Source organism: Euleptes europaea, chromosome 1 (assembly GCF_029931775.1).
Source record: "Euleptes europaea isolate rEulEur1 chromosome 1, rEulEur1.hap1, whole genome shotgun sequence".
Lineage (NCBI taxonomy): Eukaryota > Metazoa > Chordata > Lepidosauria > Squamata > Sphaerodactylidae > Euleptes > Euleptes europaea.
This window is the reverse complement of record NC_079312.1, coordinates 104,492,353-104,516,305: the sequence shown is the minus strand read 5'-3', so window position 1 is coordinate 104,516,305 and position 23,953 is coordinate 104,492,353. Positions and strand designations below refer to the sequence as shown.

Sequence of the window (23,953 nt, the reverse complement as noted above, 5' to 3'; positions counted from 1 at the left end):
GCAAACATCATATCTGAACCAACGTAGTTGTGCAAAACTATGATCCAGCTGCATATGAGACCCCCCACCTTTCAAGGAGGACTGTATATATTTTATTTATTTTTAAAATTTATAGCCCACCCTCATTCCCAGCAAGCCAGGCTCAGGGCGGGTCTAAGGTGTTGATATATATACAATGTGTCTATGTATATATAAATGTATATACAAGTGGGTCTAAGGTGCCTATACACACACACACACACACAAAGTGCCTATGTATAGACAAGTGTGCACATATACACAACCCCCTCCCATCGTATGACTGATTTCAGGAGACATGTTTACAACTCCACATTGGCTCAAATGTAAAATAAAAAGATATGGAATTATGCACAAAACTCTGTACAAAGTTCATCTTTTATTGGGGGCAGCAGAGGGAGACGACCCAGATCTTAAAGTGCAGACAATTTTTAAATAGCAAAATGTATGCCACAAAATGGATCCAGAAAGAGACAAGCATCCCACCCACCTCCCCAATAACAAAAAGTAGGTCGCTACAGCTTCTGGTCTGTTGTAATGGCACAGCGGGAGGATAATTACAGGGCTTTACCGTGGCCTTTACCTTGGGTCCTCTTTTCCAGGCCTCTCTCAGGTTTTTAGTTCTCTTCAAATCCCATGGCTTCAGCGAGCCTGAAACTGACCAGAGGCAACTCAAGACTACATTACAAAAATCTGTTTCCTAACCCCTCTCTTCCATCAGAGAGAATTTTGTTTCCATTTTTTTTAAAGGCAGCATAATATCCTTTAGTGAGTGCACACAGTGTCTTCCAGCAGCTGATTTGCCTTCAGCAGTAGTCCACTTGACCAGAGACAGCGCTCTTTTAAAAAACAGCTCTAGTGCAGGGAAACATTTTGCAGAAGCCAGTTCTGTTGGGGTTATCAATTCATTTGTTCACCCTCTTTCCTCACATATTCCCAGCTGGACTCAATTTCTGCCAAGCAGCTACGGGGAGAGGAGAGTAGGCAAATGGACCACTGCAGCAGCTGGACAGAAAAACTTTAGACTGTCCTTGAAGGGGGGGGGGAGTACTTCATGCCCTTCTGTTGATATTGATCTTACCTGACACATTTATTAAAAAACTTAAAAGGCAGCTTCAGAGCGACTATGAAAGTTGACAGAATAATTCTACCACAGGTTAATACTGACAGGCCTGAGCTTTAAAACCAGACTCAGTGTTGACAAAATCTTCACTTGCTGTGTCACTGTCTCTGGCCTACGTCAACAGTCTTGCCATGCATTAACTGCCCTGATCTAGTTTGTCAGGAAGCAGGACAGTGAAACAGGCTGACAGTGGCTGTAAATAGCATCCTCTGAGAGGACTGATTGCAAGGCACTTCTGTGTCATGCCTCATTTCCTTGAGGTGAAAAATGCTCACCTGGGTTCAAATGTTAGAGGAGTTGGGGTGAGAAAAGTTAAAGTGACTTGCCCACGGGTCTTTGGCTGACTTGGCTGAATGAGGACTCCGAACTATCTCATCATCTCTCCCCATCAGGCCAAAATAGCCACATTCCTGTTGCTTTATCACCGAGAGCAAAATCCATCCGTCCAGATAGCTGGCATACCAGACCTATTTGAAATGCTCCTCCTAGGCCGCTCAGAGGAGTATTTTGAGAACACACAAGGTTTTTTTTAAATCCTTGGAAGGATTCCCTTTCCCCACCCTGCCTCCCACACTGCCCCCTTCCCCATTACCCACACTAGTTCTCAAAAGCTCATCTGCTTGTTAATCCTCCCCCCCACACACACACTGGAGGGTGGGTGTGCTCCCTGCTGAAGAACCAAGTTCCCCAGCAGCCTATTGCAGTCTCCTTGAGGGATGAAAGGCTCTGGCACTGCTTTAACCTTTCCCAAACGTGTCCCAGTGCTGGAAAGGAGGTCTCCTCAGGGATGGAGGCCCAGTGACTCTTGTTTATGTTTTCTTCATTTCCCATTCCTAAAAATAGGGAGAGAGAGAAAGAAAGAGAACAGGGTAGGAAGGCATGGGACCTTCAACTATAAGTAGATTTCTTCAGTCTAGAGCAGGGGTGTCAAACATAAAGCCAGAGGGCTGGATCTGACCCCTTGAGAGTTCTTATCTGGCCTGCGAGCCAGCCCCCCCCCCCCTCTCAAGCTGGGCTGGTGAGGCATGGCCCAGCCTGACCAAGTGACCTTTATGTCATATTTGGCTCTAGTAACAATTGAGTTCAACACCCCTGATCTAGAGGAAGCTTTGCAGAAGGAAAAAAAAGTTTCCTTTGGATAGTGTTCTGCAATGTCTCAGATTTTATAGGGAATGTGCCAATTGCTTTTTATTTCCCCAGTTTTGCAAGGATATCTCCTCCAACAGTATGTATGTTGAAATGCATGTCTTAAGGAATGCTGACTATCATTTTGCAGTATAGGAGATGTCACACCCACTAAGAGAAAAAGACTTATGGGGGTACTACATCGCCCTACAACAAAAACAGCAGGGAGTCACAGAGTGAGCACATCTCTAAACAGCTGTCTGCTCACAGGAACATATGTGTCCAGAGATTGTTAGGAAACTATGTTATGGGTCCTATCATCTGAATTTTACAAGTCCCCAAATTGTATATTGCACCAATTTAGGTTACAGGCATAATCCAAACAATAGTGACATTCTTTATATCACTTGTGAAAGCATTAGTAATAAAATTATTGTTGCAACACTAGAAATTCAACAATCGAAGTTGCTCCTTCCCTGTTTTTCAATTTGTTTAGCTGTTCCAAGTTATAATGGCCGCTGTCCTTCTGATCCATTAATCCTTTTTAGCTACTTGGACTGTAGTTTTCCAGTTGGCAACACAAATTTGCTCATTATGCCAAAAAACAGTTATTGCTCGCTAGTGGTTGAGCTCTGAACTATAAACAAGAGCCCCAACATGATGAAGCAAACCCGTTATTTTAAAGTAAGACTATTTCAAATAAAGACCAGCTGAGAAAGTTCAACTTTAGTGGCTCCCAGTCATGGTCTCTTCATGGACACTAAGAGAAGAGCAGTTGTCGAACACATGCTTTGCATGCACAAGGTCCCAGGTTCAATCCCCACCATCTCTAGCTAAAAAGGGTTTCTACCAACAAGTGTTTGGAAAGACCTTTTTCTGATTAAGACTGTAGAATGGTGCTGCCAATTGGAGCAGGTAATATTGAGGAACAGAACAGTGAATCGATTCAACAGAAAACAACTTCATATGTCTCTTATACGTATCCTGTGTACAAGACACTTAAAATTTTGACTTTTGCTAGAGGCACTTGAGGATTTTGAGAGAGACACATTGCTGGTGTGTACCTTAGCCTTCTGTAACACATTCCCCTTGTTGGCAGGGAGCAGGGAAGGACTTTGTTTCCTCATTTCTGCGGCACAATTAACTGGCACCAAGTGATCCGGGTGGTTTAAATTTGGCTGGGTTACAGCCTCCTATAACGAAAAAAGAACACAATTAAAAAAAGAAAATAAATTTAGAGAGTTGGGAAACCAGATTATAAACTCCTAGTAGATTATGGTATATATGTTGTCACTAATGGGGCTTTGTAAAAGAAAACTGGAATGGAAAACCTTGTAAGAACTCCATTTCCTGGGTCCTGGTATAAGAGCAGTGATGCTAGGTTTGGAAACAGGGAAAGGTCTGCCATACCTGTGAACAACCATGCCCTAATTCCTCAGGGAAGACTGAATCATTTATTCATTTATTCGGATGAAAAAAATATGAAAATAAAAAGCAATGTACTCAAATTCTTAAGTAAAAAGTTGTACAAAAGCTTCTTTAGGGTCATTACACACAATATGTGCATCATTATTCCTGTAACAGCCGAGCTTAGATGCTAAGAATCCAAAACTGCTTCACAGTGATTTTATATTTTAAGTAATATTTTAAATAATTACTTGCGACTATGAATACTATTCATTTATTCATTCATTTATTCATTCTTTGGACTTCTACCCTTTCTCAATCAAGTCAGGCTCAGGGCAGCTCACAGCAGAATTCCAACAATAATTAAAACACATCAATTACAGTTTTAAAAACCCTCAATATCTATTAAAATTCCATCAGTGCCCTTAGAACCGTATAATAATAGCAGGGAACCAATCAGAGGGGAAAGAACAAGGGAAGGGGGAAACAAAAGGGCCCACTCAAAAATAAGTAAAATATAGGGAATAAAATGGGGGAAAGGGGAAAAAGGGAAGGAGGGACTGAGTCCAGCTAAGATGGAAACAGCCACTGTCCTCAACCGTAGGCCTGGCGGAACATCTCAGTCTTACAGGCCCTGCAGAATTGCATCAAGTCCCGCAGGGCCTGGGTCTCACTTGATAGAGAGTTCTACCAGGCCGGGGCCGGAGCTGAGAAGGCTCTGGCTCTGATTGAGGACAGCTGGATGCTTTGGGAGCCAGGGACCACCAGTAAGTTGTTCCCAACTGAGCGTAGAGCTCTTTGGGAGGGGGGGTATCAGGAGAGACAGTCCCGCAGGTACAATGGTCCCAGACTTATTTTGCATGATTCTGATCCCTCTGCGTATGCTATCACTTCAGGCATAGGCAAGCACCCCTTTGCTCCACATGAGAAAATGGTGTATACATAAAGCGAAATGCAAATCAGTATGATTCTGATGACTGCTCACCCATCTTTTGTTCTACATGGAGCAAAATGTCACGTATGGAGTAGACCTAGTTCAGGCTTATAAGCAGCAGCAACTTTCCCCTTACTTTGCTTTCCGTTTTGGTGGTCACAGTCAGCCCCAGAGCTGGCCCTCCTGCCAGTGACTGCTTCAGCCGGTCTTTCACCTCTGTCAGCTTGAGTTCCAAGTCAACACGCCGTGCCTCGTTTGCTTTGCACTGCTCCTCCAGGGTGGCCACACGAAGCTCCAGCTCTTTCAGGTCTTTCCCTGTTCCCAACATACATACATACATACATACATAGAATCATAGAGTTGGAAGGGGCCACACAGGCCACCTAGTCCAACCCCCTGCTCAAGGCAGGATCAGCCTAGAGCATCCCTGACAAGTGCTTGCCCAGCCTCTGCTTAAAGGCTGCCAGTGAGGAGGAGCTCACCACCTCCCTAGGTAGCTGATTCCACTGTCGAACAACTCTTACTGTAAAAACATTTCCCCTAATATCCAGCCGGTACCTTTTCTCCCGCAATTTAAACCCATTATTGTGAGTCCCCTCCTCTGCTGCCAACAGGAACAACTCCCTTCCCTCCTCCAAGTGGCAGCCCTTCAAATACTTGGAGCAGAATCAACCTGTTCCTAGCATTTGCTTCTGGACAATGAAAATCAAGGCGCTCAGAAGAAGAGTGAGGGTTTGAAACAGTAAAGGGAAATGGAGGTGAACTTTATCCTCCTGCTACTAGTGAGAGAGGTGGGAAGCAGGAGCTGTAGGCCTCCACCTAGCACCACAGCTTTCGTGAACTGCATTAAGCTCCTATTTCTTCTGCTTGCAATCTAAAACAGAACAGACAACACCCTGCGTGGTTAAGAATGCTGAATGAAGACCTGGAAGACTCAGGTTCCGATCCTCGCTCTCCATGAAATGCACTAGCTGACCAGTCTCTCTCAGCCTTACCTACTCCTCAGGGTTGTTGTAAAAAGAAAATGGAAGTAGGAAGGAACCGTCCCGAGCAGCTCGGAGAAAGAGCAGGGTAAAATAAATGCACTAAATAAAAGTTAATAAAAAGGCTGGATTGTCCCAGGCTAGCCAGATCTTGTAAGATCTCAGAAGCTTAGGAGAAGAGTTGGTTTTTATATGCTGACCTTCTCTACCACATAAGGAAGAATCAAACTGGCTTACAATCACCTTCCCTCCCCACAACAGACACTCTGTGAGGTAGCTGGGGCTGGAAGAGTGTGACTACCCCAAGGTCACCCATCTGGCTTCATGTGTAGGAGTGGGGACTCAAATCCAGTTCACCAGATCAGAGTCCACCACTCCAAACCACCGCTCTTAAGAAAAAACAAAGACAATATTCAAAAATTTATCAGAAATAGAACAACAGGAATTCAGTACGTTTACAGGTTGGGAGAAGGCCAATAAAGTTAAATACTTGGGAATCTGGATCTCAGCGAAGAACAAAGAACTGTTAACCAACAACTACCTTAAATTATGGGGTAAAATAAAAACTGATATGATTATTTGGTCAAATAAAAAGTTGTCACTATTGGGACGTATTTCAACAATTCAAATGAATGTGTTACCAAGGATGCTCTTCTTATTCCAAAACTTGCCTATAATATCACATGTTAAATACTTTGATACTTGGAGGAAAGACATTTTAAATTTCATCTGGCAAGGGAAAAAACCGAGGATTGCTTATAGATATCTGGTGGACCTTAAAGTTAGAGGAGGCTTAGCACTACCAAACTTTCAACTTTACGCTGAAGCGGTAGCCTTAACATGGCTAAAAGACTGGATAACCTTATCAAATACACGTTTACTGGAGCTTGAAGGCTTTAATAATATTAGTGGATGGCATGGCTATTTATGGTATGATAAAATTAAGATACAAGCATCATTTAGGAATCATATAATCAGGTCCTCTCTACTGCGCATCTGGATGAAATATAAACATATTTTGGAACCAACAACTCCGATGTGGATTTCACCGCAAGAAATGTTAACACTTCGACCACTTAGACCGGACAAATTCATAATTTACCAGGAATTAATTAATTGGGAGGGGAAAAAATGTTCATTAAAGGAATTTCAATTTCTCAAAGAGGATTTACAATGGTTGCAATATTGTCAGATTAAATCAGTTTTTGTACAAGATATGAAAAATGGATTTTCTAAAGAAAAGTCCCCTTTCCACAAGATGTTACTAGAGAACAATCTGAAATTGATCTCTAAAATGTACAATCTACTCTTAACATTATATTGTGAGCAGGAGACAATTAAACCAACTATGATTGATTGGGCTCAAAATATTGGACATGATATTCCTTTAAACAAATGGGAAAGACTTTGGTCAAAAGACTTGAAAGGAATAAATGCGCAATCAATTCGAGAAAATATTTATAAAATGATGTATAGATGGCATTTAACACCTAAGAAGATGGCAAAGATATATAAAGTGACATCCCCCAAATGTTGGAAATGCAATAAGGAAATTGGTTCCTTTCACCATATGTGGTGGACTTGTGATAAAGCTAAAGACTTTTGGGATATGATATACAATGAACTGAGACTAATAGTACAAAAAAATATACCCAAAACACCAGAAATGATGCTATTAAGTATGATACCTGACGACTTGCTAATACAAAGAACTTTTTTGATTTATGCTACAACAGCTGCGAGACTGCTTTATGCAGCAAAATGGAAGGGGGCAGAAATTCCCGAGAAAAAAGACTGGATTGGGAAAATGTTCGAATTGGTGGAAATGGCAAAACTTACAGCTATTTTAAATGAAAAAGACAAAGTTCGATTCTTAGGGGAATGGGAGGATTGGATGAAATACTGTGAATATGAATTAAAACTGGGGAAAATGGAAGAATACTTATTAATCTGATCTAGAAGATACAATTAATATTAAGAGTTATAATCATATAGATTAATAGAAAATGTTTTATGAAAGTTAAATGAATTTATAACAGTTAAGATCAGACCAATTACGATGGGATGAATACTTTATTAAGAGGCGGAGAGAGGTGATGGGGAAGTCATAAATTTTCCTCTAATTTGTTTTTTTTTGTTATGAATTCAAGAAATTATAACAACATAGAGTTAGAATTTTGATTTTGAATTTCATATTGCTTTTATTGTTGTTTACTATCATGGAAAATTTGTATTATAAAAACCAATAAAATTATTATAAAAAAAAAAACAAACCACCGCTCTTAACCACTACACCACGCTGGGTCGGCCCTGGTTAGTACTTGGATGGGAGACCACCAAGAAATACCAGGACTGCTATTCAGAGGAAAGCAATGGCAAACCACCTCTGTTAGTCTTGTGCCTTTAAAACCCTATTGGGTTGCTGTAAGTTGGCTGAGACTTGATGACACTTTACACACACATAAGAAGGCTGAAGAGACCTTTTCCAGCTTTCACAAACCTATCCATGCATTCTTCATAGAAGAAACCCTCATTCCAGTAGATGGCGCTATTATGCTTTCCTTGACCCACCTCAAAGGAAAATTGCAGTTGTTTCTGTGACCAATTTGAAGCTATGCTGACTTGGCAGTACTGAGCAGAAATAAATGAGTTTTTGTAGGTAGCAGATATCGGGCATATATCCAGCACAAGGCAGTTGGTGCTGGGGCCAAGGCGTAAGATGCAAAGTCAAACAGCGGTCGTGTTATTACATGGAGGGTCAACGTCAAGCCAAAAATGCCTCATAACTTGGTGGAGATTATCAGCAGTTTTATACCCTTTCATCATGAATAACGGAATCCTCCTTTTGATCCTAATGACAAGGAATCCTAGGAAAAGAGTGGGGGTATCTCTTCAGCTGGAAGGGGGATGCTTTAATGGAGGTCACTGAAGGGTTCAGGGCCCCACTGGAATGTGTGTTGCCGCAGGTCAGAATGAAGGGACCTGGGCAGAGTTGTGAGGTGGTAAATAAATCAATGGGCTTGGAAGAAGGGGAATTTCCCTTTTAGTCAGCAGAGTCGTACCTGTGCTGCTCTTCATGGCCTCTCGGAGCTCTCGCTTTTCCTTGCGCAGCGTTGCCAGCTCAGCCCGGATGGAGGCCTTCTCCTTCTCCAGTTTGTCCTTCTCCATCAGGAACCTCCTGGCGTCTTCCTCAGCCCTGTTTTTGCCATACTTGTACTGATTGGCATCTTCAGACACACAAACAAGAGAAGAAGAGTTGATTTTTATACCCCGATTTTCTCTCCTTTAAGGGAAGGCATACAGTCGCCTTCCCTTCCTCTCCCCACAATTGACTCCTTGAGGCTGAAAGAGTTCTGAGAGAGAACTGTAACTAGCTCAAGATCACCCAGCAGGCTTCGTGTGAGTGGGCTGGGGAACCGAACCCGGTTCTCCAGATTAGAGTCTACCACTCAAGTGGAGGAGTGGGAGGACAAATCTGGTTCACCAGACTAGTCTCCCACTCATGTGGATGAGTGGGGAAACTAACCCAGTTCTCCAGATTAGAGTCTGCTGTTCATGTGGAGGAGCGGGGAAACAAACCCGGTTCACCAGATTAGAGTCCACCGCTCTTAAGCACTACACCACACTGGCTCACGTGGAGACAGCAGGCACTGCCAGCACTTGGCACTTGAGGCAGGATTTCTTTAACTCCACAACCCCAGCAGAAAAAAAAAAATTTAAAGGCATGTCCAGTTATGAACAGACCAACTTCAAAATGCACAATATTAGCCTTAATAAACTAAAATGGAAACCACTTAAGACCTAACCTGCACAAAGATTGTTTATTATTGCTGATTATGTATCCTCTTGTTGGCAAAGGAGACGGGATTTGTGGCAGCACAGCCACACATTCAGTTATGAATTGGGTCTGCTAGACTTCTAACAAGACTTGGTAACCCGATAAAATGGATTTAAACTGCAACAATATAGTTGGTCAAATGCAAAGCCACAATATGACTGGCTGTATAGATTAAAAAATAAGGACAATGGTGTTCTCATAGAACAAGTTTAAGAGAGCTTAAGCTAGCATGGATTCATCCCATTTGGCATCACAGTTGGCTTGGATCTAGGCAAACAGAAGCTAAATAAAGGGGGAAATAACCCAAACCCCGGGCATCTGGTGGGAGAACACAAAAATACATTGACGTTCTACCCATATTTATTCAGACGCAATCACATGTGCTTCATGTGGGGAGGGACTGTGGCTCAGTGGTAGAGCATCTGCTTGATATGCAGAAGGTCCCAGTTTCAATCCCCGGCATCTCCAGTTAAAGGGACCAGACAAGTAGGTGATGTGAAAGACCTCTACCTGAGACCCTGGAGAGTCACTGCCAGTCTGAGTAGACAATACTGACTTTGATGGACCAAGGGTCTGATTCAGTATAAGGCAGCTTCATGTGTTCATGTACCCAGCTGGGATACACTGTACTCCCAAGTAACTGTGCTTAGGGAAGTGGTCTTAACTGCACACCTTATTTGCTGTTGAACATTCCCCTTTCTATTAAGGGATGCAGGGAAAAATATACAAACAGGATGATTATGCAGCCTCTCTTATTCACAGTTGTATTGTTGTGCAGGCAGTTTGGGCAAACTGTACTCCAGTCCTTATGTCCCCGCAAAATGCCTAAATCTCAGCTGGGAAGGAAAAGCCTTCAGGGTGAATGGGAAGCATCACACTCAGGCCTTTTATGCATGGCTGTTTCCCTCTCAGTCACCCCTCCGACTTCGGGTCTTTGTTGTGATTATACATGCCGTTTCTGACCGTCAAAGGTTGCCTCACTCTCCCCCTGCATTTTGTCTGCGTTTTGAAATTTGCGATAAAACAGGTCTCTGAAAATGCGGGGTAATACAGGGGGAGAGCGAGGCGACCTCTGACAGTCGGAAACCGCATGCATAATCCAAACAAAGATCTGAAGTCATCAGAGGGGTGACGGCGAGAGAAACAGCCATGCATAAAAGGCCTCAGACTTTCCCTGGCCCTGTAAATTAGGACTTCTGTTCTATCACTGGCTCAAGGCTCACTCTTTGTCTTTGAGGAAGTGGAATACATACGAGCAAAAAGTGGTACACATTCTGTAACAGGAACCCAAGAGCAAAGAGTGAGTGTTGTATAGCCTTGATGAGCTGAAAATGGCTCTTCATAAATGGCAGCTCCAAGACCCACACCCCCTCCCACCCCAAGCTGATTGATAAGGCAGCCACAACAAGGCACCCAACAGGTAGACCACACCCAAACCTACTTGATGCGTGGCGCTTGACTTTGACTTGCGGGTCCACACGGCGCGATTTCTCGCTGCAGGAGGAACCATGGCGCTTCACCTGGGCTCCCGATGTCCGCCCTGACTTTTCCAGCTACGCGTAAGAAACAGGGAAACACCCTGAAATGGTCGTTTCAGAGGAAAGCATGATGCAGGTCATTGGTGGGGGAGAGCAGAGACTCCAGTTCCTTCCTGGGAGGCATAACTGTTGAGAAACAGCTGTCCTGGGTACCTCTGCCTGGGAAAGGCTCCCTGGGTACCAAACAGTGTACAGCCACATGCAACCAGGGTAGAGTTCGGGAAAGAAGGAAACAAATAAAACAGAATTATAGCCTGTCTTCTTCATACCTCCACCTTCTCATACGGGACTTCATCATATAACACTCGGGAAGCATCTGTTTGAGTCTCAAGGGAGGAACTGGCCCACCTGAACAGGCAGAGAGAGAAACACATACAAAAAAGTCCTTACTGCCAATGATCATCCTTTTAAAATGTTCATAAGGAGGAACAACTAAGCTTTTCTCTACACTAATGGACTGACTATATACGCGCTTTTCTTTGTCATGGGAAATCTGCCTTATACCAAGTCAGACTACTGGTTTATCTTGCTCAGTATCACTTAACGCTGTATTTGCAGCAGTTCTCCAGAGTCCAGAGAAATGTCTGCTACTGAGATGTCAGATACTGGACCTTGGGACCTTTTGCATGCAAAGCTTATTTTCTTCTGTAACCCCTCCTCCTATCTGCTTTGCTTATTGATAGAAGTTGTTCCATCATATAAACCTTCTGCACAAGTTCAGTGTTTATGTAATGGAGAAGAGGATATGGTCATTAGGGGGAAATTTAGGCATAGATGTGTTGGGCCAAACAGCATGCTAAGTAAAAAAAAAACACCCTGTATTTTGACTCTTGGAGACACCGAACAAATTACATCTGAAAAATTTTAAGCGTGAATATTGCTAAAGGTTCACTCATCAGGAAGCACTCCCTGTTTGAATGTACATGATGTACATGTGAATCTGCTGCTGTATAATGTGAGAAATAGCCATTGCATAAGGACATATAATAAGGAATCTTTAATCCCCATTCCGAACTCACTAACTTGGATTAAGAACTCCACTCTTCCAAAGAGACAGTGAAAACGGCTATCTTCTTCTCATCTCACTTATGTACACAAAAGGGAGATTAAAAACACAATCCTGAAAAGAGTTACAACCATTGAACAGCGTAACCCTGTTTAGGACTGCACTGTGAACCCACTAAAGAGGCACATAGAAATCACGTGCATACAAACATATCAGTCTGTGAGACAGCCTCACTCCCTCCTATGAACACCTGCTATGGTGCCTCTGCACAGACAAGTTATATGAATGTTTGCTTTGTCCCCATGAGTGGGAACATTTGCTCCCATTCGTGAGGATGGAGCCGGCAGGTGTACCCATGCCCCAGACAGGACATCTCTGTGTACACAGCCAGTACATGCCTAGAGGGAAAGCAGGACAAACAAGCTGGCCCTCCCTCCTCTTTAGGGTTGCCAACCTCCAGGTGGTGGCTGGGGATCTCCTGCTATTACAACTGATCTCCAGCTGAAAGAGATCAGTTCCCCTGAAGAAAATGGCTGCTTTGGCAATTGGACTTTGGCAATGTGATGGCATTGAAGTCCCTCCCCTTTCCAAAGCCCCCCTCCTCAGGATCCACCCCCAAAATCTCCAGGTATTTCCCAATCCGGGGCGGGCAACCCTACTCGTCCTATGTAATATGACCACATACTCAGGAAAATGTGTGTAGGAGGGGGAGGGGCCACCACAGTTTTTCTCCCTCTCCTTCTACATTGTTGGCCCTCTTCATAGAGATGTCAGGGCCAGAAAGTAACATATTCTTCTCTCTGCATCCCAGACCACACTTAGAAATCAAGGAAAGCCCCCCCCCCACATTTGCACCCATATGATAAATCATAAGTCATGAATGCCGGCTTGCTTGCCTCAGCCTGACATCCTCCTGTCCATCTAGGGTTGCTAACTGCCAGGTAGTAGCAGGAGATCTCCCGCTAATTCAGCTGATCTCCAGCCGATAGAGATCAGATCACCTGGAGAAAAATGGCCGCTTTGGCAATTGAACTTTATGGCATTGAAGTCCCTCCCCTCTCCAAACCCTCTCTCCTCAGGCTCCGCCCCAAAAATCTCCCGCCGGTGGCGAAGAGGGACCTGGCAACCCTATGTCCATCACATCTTTATTCATTGCCTACTCCACTCCACCTTTCCAGTTTGAATCTAGCAGGTTGTCACACTGACTCTATTATGTTTCAGAGACAATATCTTCGTGGATTTGCTGCTGGCCTGGATGGTCATAACAGGAAGTCTGATTATAAGAGGCAAGAGCAGCATCAGACAGGTATTCCCCCCCCCCCAACTATGTCAACGAATGCTAGGAGAGGCCCTTACAGGTAGGAGTGTCTCACTGCATTGATTATGTTGGCTATTTTCTCCACGTCCACATAGTCATAATGCAAGGCCTCGGGGGTCGTCTGGGAACCAGTTTCAACAAGGAGCAGCCCAAGCCAGCGCCCCAGATCTTCATAGCTGCTCGCCTGCAGGGTTAAGACAATACTGTATTTACTCAAATGCAAGACTAGGTTTTTTTCTCTCCAGGTATGCTATCAAATAAAAGCAGTGTCATCTTACATTTACATACAAGTTACAGTTATATCCATTTTTTAGGACATTTTAGGGATTATGGTAGTGATCTTATATTCATCTTCCTTTCGAGTAAATATTATCATTAAAAGTGAAAAGAAATGCCTATTTATCTGGGGAACAAGACAGAAAACTCCCACCCTTCAAGAAAACATACTCAAGGACATTTTTAAATGGCTGTCATTTCTCCTTATCCCCAAACTTCCTGCCTCCAAAATTTACAGCTACACCATTCATCACAGGAATATATCAAGGCTTCCTCTGTGTGAGCCTTGCTGTGCAAGTGAAGTATCTCTAAACAATGAGTTACATTATGGAAGCATATCGATAGTCCACATTGCACTGAGCCATTTCCATTGGTGAAGACAGGCGCATGTGGGCCGACCATTAACCCAAAATAGCGAAGCAGTCATAAGAACATAAGAAAGGCCTTGCTGGATCAGACCAAGGCCCATCAAGTCCAGAAGTCTGTTCACACAGTGGCCCAACCAGGTGCCTCTAGGAAGCCCACAAACAAGACAACTGCAGCAGCAATCTGCCTGTGTTCCACAGCACCTTATATAATAGGCATGCTCCTCTGAGCCTGGAGAGAATAGGTATGCATCATGACTAGTATCAGTTTTAACTAATAGCCATGAATACCACTTTCCTCCATGAACATGTCCACTCCCCTCTTAAAGTCCTCCAAGCTGGCAGCCATCACCACATCCTGAGGCAGGGAGTTCCACAATTTAACTATGCGTTGTGTGAAAAAAATACTTCCTTTTATCTGTTTTGAATCTGTCACCCTCCAGTCATTTTACTGATTTCCCCACCTAGATAAAATCTCACCTTCCCCCAATACAGGCTGATGCTTTGCCATCTCAGCACTGGCCACACACGTAGAAGCCTTTATCTATGTATTTAGATATATTTATACCCCGCTTTCCCCCCCAAAGCAGATCACATCATCATTCTCCCCTCCTCCATTTTATGTTCAAAACAACCCTGTGAGGTAGGCTAGGTTGAGAGAAATTTATTGCCCAAAGGCCACCCAGGGAGCTTGCATGGCAGAGAGTGGGGCTGCGAACCTGGGCGTCTCACCATGCTGCAATACTGCGCTCAAATGCCAGGCTGTATTTTTAAATGCCATGATGGGTGAGCGGCAAAAGAATATGATTGCTTTACTGTAGCCCATATGCTCCCAGTCTCAATGTCGGTCTGCTTTCAGATCATGTTTGCATCACCTGATTTAGTGAAACCAGAAGGATTTTTTATGTTTGGACACGTTAATGTACATGTCCACTTGGATTACGTTGAAAGGACTAAGTGAAGACCAGTTTGGTGCAGTGGTTGGAATGCTGGACTGGAGATTTGCGTTTAAATCCCTCACTCAGCCATGAAAGCTGACTGGATTCTTAGGGCTAACCTACATCACTGGATTGTTGTGAGGATAAAGAGGAAAGGAGAATCATATCTGCCACCCTGAGCTCTTTGGAGGTAGGGCTGGCTAAAAAATGAGTTAAATATTGTATGCGAGACATGTTACGCAATTCATTTCTCATAATAATTTATGAAATAAGCAGAAAACTTCTGCCAAGATGCTGGTCTTGACCTTTAAAGCCTTACATGGTTTGGGACCATCGTACCTGAAGGACTGCCTCTCCTGGTATGCCCCCCAAAGATCTTCTAGCTTCCAAGGCACTGCCATTTAGCTCTAAGTTTTGTACGATGATATCCATGTTCTGGGACCTATCAGCTTGCCTAATCAAGTCTGCAGAAGCATTTTTATTCTTCAGGGTCCCCAAGAGTAAAGGCCATACTCACCTCCAGGGCAGAAACTTCTTGTCCCCCGCGAAGGATGCGGAAAGCAAAGGGGTGCTTGGGGCCCAGCCCCGGTGCCACCTCGCAACCCCGCAGGACAATGGCATTCACGTGTGTTCTTAAGTCGGTGCGGTCCTTGTGGAAATAAAGCATGTTGCCTTTTAAACGGCACCAACGCTCCTTCCAGCACTGGTTAACCAGAACATTCAAGTAGCCTGTTGGGGTACAAAAAGGCAGCTGAGCAACCAATAGCCAGAGATACAAGCCAAAGTTGTCTCCTAAGAAACTAAAAAGTGTTCAGCTTTGGTATGAGAGATCTGAAAAAAGGAGGGCAGATCCTGGAACCAAAAATTTCTTGCAATCATAAGATGTTTTCCTAAACAAGTGTCAGGTCATTTTGCTCATCCATTCCCCAAAATATACATTATGAAAAGCCCTTCTCCACCTTTGTCAGAAGTTAGCTGCTTCACAGATAGGGTTGCCAAGTGCCAGGTGGTGGCGGGCAAACCCTCGCCAATCCATCTGGCTGCCCACTGACCAGCTGAGGGTCGGCGGGCAATGCCTGCCCTGTGGCGACCTGTCACTTCTGGTTTAGACCCAGAAGCGCCACATCGCAAGGGGCTGGTTACCACTCAAACTCCCATTTTGAGTGTTAAAGGCCCAATGTGATGCAGCACTTCCGGGTGCTCACGACCCCCCCCCCTCCAAAAACCTCCCACAGAAGGAGAAGGGGGACCTGGTGAGCCTATTCACAGAGGCCATTTATGCATGGCTGTTTCCCTCATGGTCACCCCACCGACTGCTCCGGTTTTTCATTCTGATTATGCATGCCTTTCCCAACCACCAGAGGTCACCTCGCTCTCCCTGTGTGTTTCTGTGCGTTTTGCCCGTGTTTTCCAGATGCTGTTTTAGCAAGAATCTAGAAAATGCAAGCGAAACACATGGAAACACACGGGGAGAGCAAGGCGACCTCTAACGGCCGGGAAAGGGATGCATAATCAAAACGAAGCACCGGAGCAGTCGGTGGGGGTGACCGTGAGGAAACAGCCCTGCATAAATGGCCAGAGTTAAGTAAAGACAGCAGTTCCAACTGACACCTAGAATGTGTGGACTCTAGAAGTGGAAAGAAGTCACCTATAGCATAACTTGGCAATTATTCATAGAATCACAGAGTTGGAAGGGACCACCAAGATCATCTAGACCACCCCCTGCACAATGCAGTAAATTCACAACTACCTCCCCCCACACACCCCAGTGACCCATACTCCATGCCCTGAAGATGGCCAAGATGCCCTCCCTCTCATGATCTGCCTAAGGTCATAGAATCAGCATTGCTGACAGATGGCCATCTAGCCTCTGCTTTAAAACCTCCAGGGAAGGAGAGCTTACCACTTCCCGAGGAAGCCTGTTCCACTGATGAACCGCTGTAACTGTTAGAAAATCCTTCCTAATTTCTAGATGGAAATTCTTTGGTTTAATTTCAACCCACTGGTTCTAGTCCAACCTTCTGGGGCAACAGAAAACAACTCGGCGCCATCCTCTATATCAGGGGTGGGGAACCTTTTTCCTGCCAAGGGCCATTTGCACATTTATAACATCATTCAGGGGCCATACCAGGTGTAGATCTCCCGGCGGGGGGGGGGAGAGGCTAGGGTTGCCAGGTCTCCGGTCACCACCTGGAGTTTGGCAACCCCAGGGGAGGCCACGCAGAGAAGGCCTGGAGGGCTCCCCCGGTCCTCTCCCCCCCTCCCAGGCGGGAGGGCAGCCAGCGGTGGGCCCGAGCAAACAAGGCCCCAGGAGGCGCAGCCCGCGGTCAATCAGCAAGGGAGGAAGGAAGGAAAACAGAGAAAAAGGAAAAGGGAGAGAGGGAGAAAGAAATGGAAAGAGGGGGAGAAAGAAAAGGACGGAGGCAGACAGACAAAGAAAGAGACAGAAAGAGAGGGGGAGAGAAAAGCCTTTCCCCCCCACACACACACCCGCCGGCCCCACATGATCTGGCCCCAGGCTCCATGCCCTCCCCGCCCCAGAGTCCACAAAAGGCCCCCTGAAGCCCAATCGGCTCCTGCTTGCATGCTCTGCTGCCGGGAACCATGCTTGCATGCTCTGCTGCCGGGCCTCTTCCCCCACCCTTGCTGCTCAACAGCCGACAGGCAGCAAGAGGGGCTTACAGTGTGCCCCGGCATTCCGGCACGTTGCGGCTATAGGGGGCAACCTTGGGGGAAGCGTCCCTCTCCCTCCTCTCACCGGCCAACAGCCATCAGTCGGCGAGAGGAGGTCCAAAGGGCACCACAGCACCTCTGCAAGCCGTGGCCCCAGGAACACCCTCAGGGAGGGCTGCCCTATGCTGAGCCTCTGCGGCGAGGCCCCGGAGCTCCCGAGGGCCACAAAAAATGTCCTCGGGGGCCGCATATGGCCCCGGGGCCTGAGGTTCCCCATCCCTGCTCTATATGACAGCCCTTCAAGTACTTGAAGATGGTTATCATATCCCCTCTCTGTCTTCTTCTCTTCAGGCTAAACATACCCAGCTCCTTCAATTCATGCTTGTATTGACCACTGTGTGTCTCATGGGTGAATAAAGGAAACCGGGGAGAGTGCAGTGATAAATTTTTGGAGTTAAAAGGTAAGTTAAAAGGAAAGTGCTTCCACACATTGGGTTAACACAGAAGAGATGCTAGTTAAAACAGAGATCAGACCTTCCCGGCATTTTAAAAGTTCCCTGGCACGGAGAGGGAAATTAATCTTTACACATACGCACACTCTGCATGGTTTTGCCTATCAGAAGCACCCTCCCCACTTTCGTTAGCTATGGAAGGAGAAAAGATAGGCAAAATACAGGTTTCCCATTCCAAGGCTAATAGAAACACAGGGAGGGTAGTTTTGACCGGCAGAACCAGGTGGTGGTGGTGGTGGTGGAAGGATTAAATTCCTTCTCTTATTCAAAGTTGTATGTGATTGCACATACCACATACAACCTTGACTTTAAAGTCGATCCAATCAAGATCCAACGCCTCCTCTAGTTTAACCTTCAGCTGTAGATCTCTTGGCAGCTTGTAGCGCAAAGGAAGAGTAGGTCAAGCAAATCCTGTGGAGCAACTAAATAATACTTTCCATCACTACTTCCCCATCAAGTCCCAGTACAAACCACAGCATGGGATATCCTCCTCAGTCGAGGATGTTTGGGTATCCTCTGGGGACGGCTTCTTCTTGGAAAAGCTAATTATCCGGGTGATTTTTCTCCCAGCTGCTCGGCTCACAGAGCCCTTTAATTCAGCTAAACCACTCTTCTTGCCTTTCCCTAGGAGGAGAATGCAGAGAGCTTGAAACCAGTAAGTACATCAATGTCTCTAACTCAAGAATCAAGAAGCACATTTAGGTTACCTCCATCATATACAGGGATGCAGAATAAGAGTTTCAAAAGCCAGAACAGGATTAAGGGAGGGGATATACAAAGCCTAGGGCCGTGTTGGCGAACCCATGGCACGCGAGCCCGATTGGGCACGCGGAGCCCTCTCCGTGGGCACGCCCAGGGAGCCATCGCCTCTGCCTGGGGTTGTGCCGTGTTGCCGCGGTGAGGGCACTGGGGGCGGTGCCCCTTCTCCCCATGCCCACGCTCCCCATGCCTGCGCTGGTGCCTTCCCTCTCCTTGTGCCCCTGGCAGGCCCCTCCCTCTCTCTCGGCGCCACTTGCCTCTCCGGCTGGGTGCCTCCGGAGCCGGGCTGGGTGCGGGGCCCACATGCGGCCAGGCCCAGGGGTAGCTCGGGTTTTGCTCGGGCAGGGCCGCCAGCAGGGTCGCTGCCGTCAGGGGGCCGTGGGGCTGGGCTGGGCGGCGAGGGGCAGTGGGGCCGGGGCCCCCGGGAGCAGCACTGGCGGTGCCGTGGACGGGGAGGGCGGGGCGCTCCTCCACTTGCAGCAGCTGGAGCCTTTCTGCGTGGCGGCCGCACTGCGCTCCCTTCGGAGGGGGCGCCCTCTGCGACGCCTCCCTCTGGAGGCCGGGCTGGGCGCAGTGGAGGCGCTGCCAGCAGGCCGAGGAGCGCACCAGGCTCCAGGCAGCCGGCACACCCCCCCACTCACCCTGCAGTGGCATGTGGAGGGGCGGGCCCGTCGCCTGGGCTGGAGCGAGGGTGGGGGTGTTGCCCCGGGGGGCGCACCATCGGCAGCTTGCCTTGCCTGTCCCCCTGGCCCTTGCAATCGCCCCGCCCCCCGTCTGGGAGACGGTGCCTGCCCTGTGACTGGGATGGCGTGGTCCGCCTCCTCTCCCTGCCACCCCCCCAGCTGCGGCCCCTGTGGCCCCGCACTTGTTCCGCCTGGCCTCCCCGATGCTTCTGCATCTCCCGGGGGCCTTGGAGAAGTTGGGGGCGGGGCCGGTCAGCTGCCGACCAGCTGGGCTGCGGCGGGACAGGTGCGGCAGGCCCCCGGCGGTTTCGTGCCCGCCCCGCCCAGCTCCCCTGGATGCTGTCACGTCTCCCAGGGGCTCTGGGCGGGCCGGGGGTTGGGGCAGTGGTGGGTCTTCCTGCTCCCTGGAGGCGGACGGCCCTGCGGGTGGCCGGGTGGGTGCCGGGATGCAGGGGAGTCCTGGGTTGGGCTGGGTTCTGGCGGCCCGCCCAGGACACACTTCTGGGGGGCAGTCATTCTCTGCCTGAGACCCTGGAGAGCCGCTGCCGATCTGGGTGGACAGTACTGATGCACCAATGGGCTGGTTCAGGATAAGGCAGCCTCATGAGGAGGGGCTGTGGCTCAGGGGAAGAGCCTCTGCTTGGCATGCAGAGGATCCAGGATCAGTCCCCAGCCGCTGTAGTTAAAGGATCTCGGGTAGCAGGTGAGCCACGGCCCCTCCCCTGACTCTCCAGGGTGTTGGGCGGAACGTCTGCTTGGCATGCAGAGGGCATGCCAAGCCTGGAGCTGGGCTGAAGCCTCAGTGTTCAGGTTGAATTGCCGTGTTGGCACTTGGTGGTGGATGAGTGGGTTTTGGGTTGCAGTTTGGGCACTCGGTCTCTGCAAGGTTCGCCATCACTGGCCTAGGGTATGGCCTGCAAGGTTCAGTGTAGTATCATGAAAGAATTATTATTTGAAGCCAGCTGCAATCTGGAGTAGTTCCAGAAAAAGGGCACCTTGGATTTTTATGGTACAAGCTTTATAATGCTGGAGTGTGCCCCATTGCTCAGTAGCCCCAAAGAAAAGAACAGGACAACAGGCCCGCCAATTCTGGTTCAGTGCTGACATTGGTGCTGCCTCCACCAAAGCCACACCTGGCTCCTAGGGCAGAAGAGAAGTGCTGTGGACTCACCTTGCTCGTGGGCTTCTCTCCGAGCCACGGAAGAGCTGTTCTCTGTGGTTGCCACACTGTCAGAGTCAGATGTTTGCTTGTCCTGAGATGACCTCTGCAGAGGAGAGAAGATCACAAGCTTACTAGTATCCTTCCCCCCTACTAACCCCTCTGCAGCACAATTGATTATAATATTTCATCCTTGCACCCCTGAAGTTAGCAATCTGAGTCAATATCCAAAGCTAGAGCTCTTTACTTCAAGAAGGGACTTTAAACAGATGCCAGGCACCTCTATGCCATGGGGATGCTGCAGTTTGTTACTCAACACTTGATTTGGTTCAGAAAAGCCTTGCTGTTGTAGAATCCCTCTCCCTAGCAAGGCACTACACAGGTGCTGAAAAATAATGGGTGTCTCCTCTAAGACGGGCTTTCCCATGATGAGTTCATAGATTGCAGTGCAAATATCATGCCCCATTGCCCGCATCCCCAACAGCAGCATCCGTAAGACAAATAGACTACCTTGTCATGGTCCACCTTGCATGTGAGTATCGGAGATGTCGGAGTTTCTGTTCCATTCAGTCCACCTCCATTAGAATGACTGACTTCTTTGATCACCTGCGGGTGTTATAGAACTGAGTCTGAGAGAAGTGAAAACACCAATATTGCTGAGCTATAGCCGGGGGCTTCAAACTATTCTGTAATGACTTCTTGGGAAGGAATGTGTCATTAACACTTCAGTTGTCTTCTAGAATGAATGGAACAGCAGATGGATTTCTCTTTTCTCTTGCAAAAGTCTTTGTGGAGGATTTTGTATCCCGCAGAATCAGGGAAGGCTAACTAGCAACTAAAGGCTCCCAAAGCTATTTTATCCCAGCTCCGACCAAATTTTAATCAAGAATATGGTTCAATGCTTGCCCAAAGTTTGCATCATATGGAAAACAAAAATGAGAGAGAGAGAGAGAGATTGTAAGCTTCATTTTAAATGTCTTTCTGAGTTGGGAAATACCTGGCGATTTGGGTTAGTGGTGGAGCCTAAGGAGGGCAGGGTTTGGAGAGGAGAGGGACCTCAATGCCATAGAGTCCAATTGACAAAGTGGCCATTTTCTCCAGGTGAACTGATCTTTATCGGCTGGAGATCAGTTGTAATAGCGGATCTCCCGCCACCACCTGGAGGTTGGCAAACCTACTCTGAGAATTTGCAGCATTGTAATGCTCACTGATGACCAAATATGTAATCTGTAACTGTGAAGACCTTCCTGTTAAGCTGGTGACAATGTTGTGAAGTTGGACTGCTCATCAGAAGGTAAATCTGTATCAGAGAATACCCTTCCAGTCTCTGGACCACTGTATAAAAAACAGAGTCCCCCAAAATTTGAGAATTAGTTATCCTTAGCTTAAATATAGTAATTTGGAGTATTTTGTCCTACTTTAACATGACTGGCCATTAGAAATCACAAGAGGCCCACTAGCCATGTTAGCCTGTCTATTGTTTGGATGGAACTGTTTTTCACCTCTCTGATGTTCAACCTCTGTAGTCTTTTAGCCAAGGGTGACAGAGGTTTGTGAATGAATTCCAGTCAGTACTGGAGGAACATAACAGCGGCCTCGCCTTCATTTCCCCCCCCAACACACCCATTTCCAGGCCCCGCTGCATTCAGTCTGCATTGTCTTCAGGCCTCAGAACAGGCCTAGTTGAATTACAGATCTCGGCTCGTGTATTTTATTTCAAAACACATTCTCAGAAGCAAGGCTTGCCACCACACCAGAGTGTCTGCTAGATTCGTGCCAATCAGAGCAACATTCTGAGGAAGGAAGAACCTTGTGAGTCTCCTCCTAAGCCAGGAGAGTGGGAGTGCTCAGAGAAAAATAATATGTACAGCAAGGACAAGAACTAAAAACAGCCAACATGGGCGGGGGGGGGGGGGGGATAGTCATTTTAAAATGCCAGTGTCCCTGTCAGTACTCAAGCCAAAGGACACTGGCTTTGCAAGATAAAAACAAAAATCAGATCAAAAAAAGGACTTGGAAATATCTTCAACGTTTCTGGTCAGAACTCCTTCTCGCTAAGTTCTACCCAGGCTATGTGCTCCATTGTCCAGGTCAGTCAGGCAAATTTCATCCAGAACAAATTCCAAGGAGGAGGGAATATGCCTAATTTGAGCCTGGAAAAGTGTATGCGAGAAAGAGAGGCCTGGCAAAAAAACCACAAAAAAACAAAAACCCATGTCACAGCCTTCATATTTGCCTCGTAGGGATGAACAGGAAGGATTGATCAGCCAACATCTGTAGAGATCACATAGTACCACCTGGCGTCCATGACAGATAATAAGTATTGACAGTGGGAACAGAGCTACCCCTGCACTTGTTTCAGCTGCTCATGGTTGGTCGAATGACATATTACCAAATGCAGCCATTGGGGAAACTGCTGTTTCAAGGGGGGGGGGGGTAAATGGCTCAGGGGACTCCTTAATCCTTTCTTCTCCTGCCATTTTCCTGCTGAAAAACACCACCCCAAGCTACTCTCAACCCAATGGGGAAGGGTAATATTCTCCCATTAGGGGTAAAACGGACAGGGGGTGCCATTTTTCAGCATGAAAACAGAATGGGAAGAAAGAGTTTTAAATACCCCTCTCTCCCCCCACACTCTTCTGACACTTGAAATAGAAGTCCTAATGGTTGCATCTGGAAAAGTTAAAAAAAAAAGTCTTTAAATGATCACGGAACTAAATGTTCCAATGCATTGTAAGTATCTTGGGGGCGGGGGGAGAATCACCAACACATGAGTTGGAAATGTCCACAATCTTAATTTTTCAACAACAATTAAAAAATAATAATAGAGACATAAAAGAACCCCCATGTTCAGAAGGAGTATACCTCTGAGTATCTGAGGATTTTGGAGACAAACACATGAACACATGAAGCTGCCTTATACTGAATCAGACCCTTGGTCCATCAAAGTCAGTATTGTCTACTCATGCTGGCAGCGGCTCTCTTGGGTCTCAGGTAGAGATCTTTCACCTCACCTACTTGCCTGGTCCCTTTAACTGGAGATGCCAGGGACTGAACCTGGGACCTTCTGATTCCCAAGCAGATGCTCTACCACTGAGCCAAAGCCCCTCTCCAAAAGAAGGGAAGCATCATGCTCTGCCAGTACACTTTCCAGATACATCTGGCAAGCCACTGCTGGAAACAGAATTCTGGACTAGGAGGACTTTTGATCTAACCCAACAGGGCTCTCCTTATGTATCAAAGTATGTTCATCTTCACCAAATAGAATTGCCTCTTATTCAAAAGGGTTTCTAGGCTA

General features: G+C 46.7%; 1 protein-coding gene across 1 annotated transcript in view; it reads right to left on the bottom strand.

Annotated features, from left to right (window-relative positions):
• Positions 1-1,786: 1,786 nt before the first annotated feature.
• Positions 1,787-23,953, bottom strand: part of AFAP1L1 (actin filament associated protein 1 like 1) — an 88,825-nt gene continuing 66,658 nt past the window's right edge. The window contains exons 10-20 of the mRNA XM_056847829.1: positions 21,166-21,261; positions 20,668-20,761; positions 18,526-18,678; positions 15,387-15,598; positions 13,329-13,474; positions 11,236-11,314; positions 10,870-10,981; positions 8,653-8,817; positions 4,744-4,922; positions 3,331-3,459; positions 1,787-1,974 (exon numbers count right to left, since the gene is read on the bottom strand). Coding sequence (XP_056703807.1) covers positions 1,951-1,974; positions 3,331-3,459; positions 4,744-4,922; positions 8,653-8,817; positions 10,870-10,981; positions 11,236-11,314; positions 13,329-13,474; positions 15,387-15,598; positions 18,526-18,678; positions 20,668-20,761; positions 21,166-21,261 — 1,389 coding nt within the window. The 3' untranslated portion in view covers positions 1,787-1,950. The remainder of the gene's footprint in view (positions 1,975-3,330; positions 3,460-4,743; positions 4,923-8,652; positions 8,818-10,869; positions 10,982-11,235; positions 11,315-13,328; positions 13,475-15,386; positions 15,599-18,525; positions 18,679-20,667; positions 20,762-21,165; positions 21,262-23,953) is intronic.